Raw genomic sequence first — 2,500 nt, forward strand, 5'->3', positions numbered from 1 at the left:
AAGGTCTGAGTAATGTCTGACCATATAGAAGCATTATTGCTGAAAGAGACAGAAGTCTGCATCCCAAATGGCACCGTATTCCATATATCAAGGCTGCCCAACCCTCTTCCTGGAGAACCACCATTCTGTGGGTTTTCAGCCCAACCCTCTTCCTGGAGAACTACCATCCTGTGGGTTTTCAGTCCAACCCTCTTCCTGGAGAACTACCATCCTGTGGGTTTTCAGCCCAACCCTCTTCCTGGAGAACCACCATTCTGTGGGTTTTCAGCCCAACCCTCTTCCTGGAGAACTACCATCCTGTGGGTTTTCAGCCCAACCCTCTTCCTGGAGAACTACCATCCTGTGGGTTTTCAGCCAACCCTCTTCCTGGAGAACTACCATCCTGTGGGTTTTCAGCCCAACCCTCTTCCTGGAGAACTACCATCCTGTGGGTTTTCAGTCCAACCCTCTTCCTGGAGAACTACCATCCTGTGGGTTTTCAGCCCAACCCTCTTCCTGGAGAACTACCATCCTGTGGGTTTTCAGCCCAACCCTCTTCCTGGAGAACCACCATTCTGTGGGTTTTCAGCCCAACCCTCTTCCTGGAGAACTACCATCCTGTGGGTTTTCAGTCCAACCCTCTTCCTGGAGAACTACCATCCTGTGGGTTTTCAGCCCAACCCTCTTCCTGGAGAACTACCATCCTGTGGGTTTTCAGTCCAACCCTCTTCCTGGAGAACTACCATCCTGTGGGTTTTCAGCCAACCCTCTTCCTGGAGAACTACCATCCTGTGGGTTTTCAGCCCAACCCTCTTCCTGGAGATCTACCGTCCTGTGGGTTTTCAGCCTAACCCTCTTCCTGGAGAACTACCATCCTGTGGGTTTTCAGTCCAACCCTCTTCCTGGAGAACTACCATCCTGTGGGTTTTCAGTCTAATTTAACACATCTGATTCTACTAATTAGCTGCTCAACAAGACCTTAACTAGCTGAATCAGATTTGCTAAATCAGGGTTGGACTGAAAACCTACAGGACAGTAGATCTCCAGGAAGAGGGTTGGGCAGCCCTACCCTATATAGTGCACTACTTTTGACCAGGGCAGGGAATAGGGTGTTATTTGTGACACAGTTGGTGTCGTATGGTACACAGACTGCATGTCTCTGCACAGATACACACTGGTTCAACATTGGGACATTATTATTCAGTATGGTCCTGGCTGGTCTTAACTCTTCCTGTACACAGACATTCAGGATGACTTTGACATGTGGGAACATATGATTTATTGTAACTGCATTAAGCCTCCCACAAGTTCAAATCCGTGAGCTGACAAGGTACAAATCTGTCGTTCTGCCCCTGAACAGGCAGTAAACCCACTGTTCCTAGGCCGTCATTGAAAATAAGAATTTGTTCTTAACTGACTTGCCTACTTAAAGAAAGGTAAAATAAATAAATAAATAAACATGACAGCAGGTAGCTCAGCACGGCAGGTAGCCTAGCACAGCAGGTCGTCTAGCACGGCAGGTAGCTCAGCACGGCAGGTAGCCTAGCACTGCAGGTAGCCTAGCACAGCAGGTCGTCTAGCACGGCAGGTAGCTCAGCACGGCAGGTAGCCTAGCACGGCAGGTAGCTCAGCACGGCAGGTAGCTTAGCACTGCAGGAAACCTAGCACCACAGGTAGCTTAGCACTGCAGGCAACCTAGCACCGCAGGTAGTTTAGCACGGCAGGTAGCCTAGCACGGCAGGTAGCCTAGAACCGCAGGTAGTCTACCACTGCAGGTAGCCTAGCAGTTAAGAGGATTGATGAATCTGCCGATGTGCCCTTGAGCAAGGCACTTAACACAACCCAGTCCCAGCAGTATCTCAGAACCTGACAACCCAGTCCCAGCAGTATATCAGAACCTGACAACCCAGTCCCAGCAGTATATCAGAACCTGACAACCCAGTCCCAGCAGTATCTCAGAACCTGACAACCCAGCCCCAGCAGTATATCAGAACCTGACAACCCAGCCCCAGCAGTATATCAGAACCTGACAACCCAGTCCCAGCAGTATCTCAGAACCTGACAACCCAGCCCCAGCAGTATCTCAGAACCTGACAACCCAGCCCCAGCAGTATCTCAGAACCTGACAACCCAGCCCCAGCAGTATATCAGAACCTGACAACCCAGTCCCAGCAGTATATCAGAACCTGACAACCCAGTCCCAGCAGTATATCAGAACCTGACATCTTACCGTAACATCCTCTCACATCCTCTGGTTTTCTTTAGTTTGTACTATAACATTACTGGTTGCCTCCACCCTTTTTTAAATGTGTTTACATTGTTTTTTAATGTTTCTTTTTAAAAATCAATAAACAATTGGTCCCCCAAAAAACATGTATTTCAGATGCTGTAGGAGAGAAAGTCAGCCTGATGTGCTTTCTGTGATAGCTGTGTGTGATTGATGAGTGTCCTAGCAGACAGAATGGGGACAGAGGGCCAGCAGATCTTTGTACTCACGTCAGCACCACACTTGGCATACTTC

At 49.1% G+C, this 2,500-nt stretch overlaps 1 protein-coding gene across 2 annotated transcripts in view; it reads right to left on the minus strand.

Moving 5' to 3' along the window:
* Window positions 1-2,500, minus strand: part of LOC139405678 (oxysterol binding protein-like 3b) — a 127,890-nt gene that overhangs the window by 69,719 nt on the left and 55,671 nt on the right. For both annotated transcript variants that reach the window (XM_071148097.1, XM_071148096.1), the window contains exon 4: window positions 2,476-2,500. This exon is cut by the window's right edge and continues 29 nt beyond it. In XM_071148097.1, the coding sequence (XP_071004198.1) occupies window positions 2,476-2,500 (25 nt within the window). The remainder of the gene's footprint in view (window positions 1-2,475) is intronic.

The sequence above is a fragment of the Oncorhynchus clarkii genome, chromosome 3 (assembly GCF_045791955.1).
Source record: "Oncorhynchus clarkii lewisi isolate Uvic-CL-2024 chromosome 3, UVic_Ocla_1.0, whole genome shotgun sequence".
NCBI lineage: Eukaryota > Metazoa > Chordata > Actinopteri > Salmoniformes > Salmonidae > Oncorhynchus > Oncorhynchus clarkii.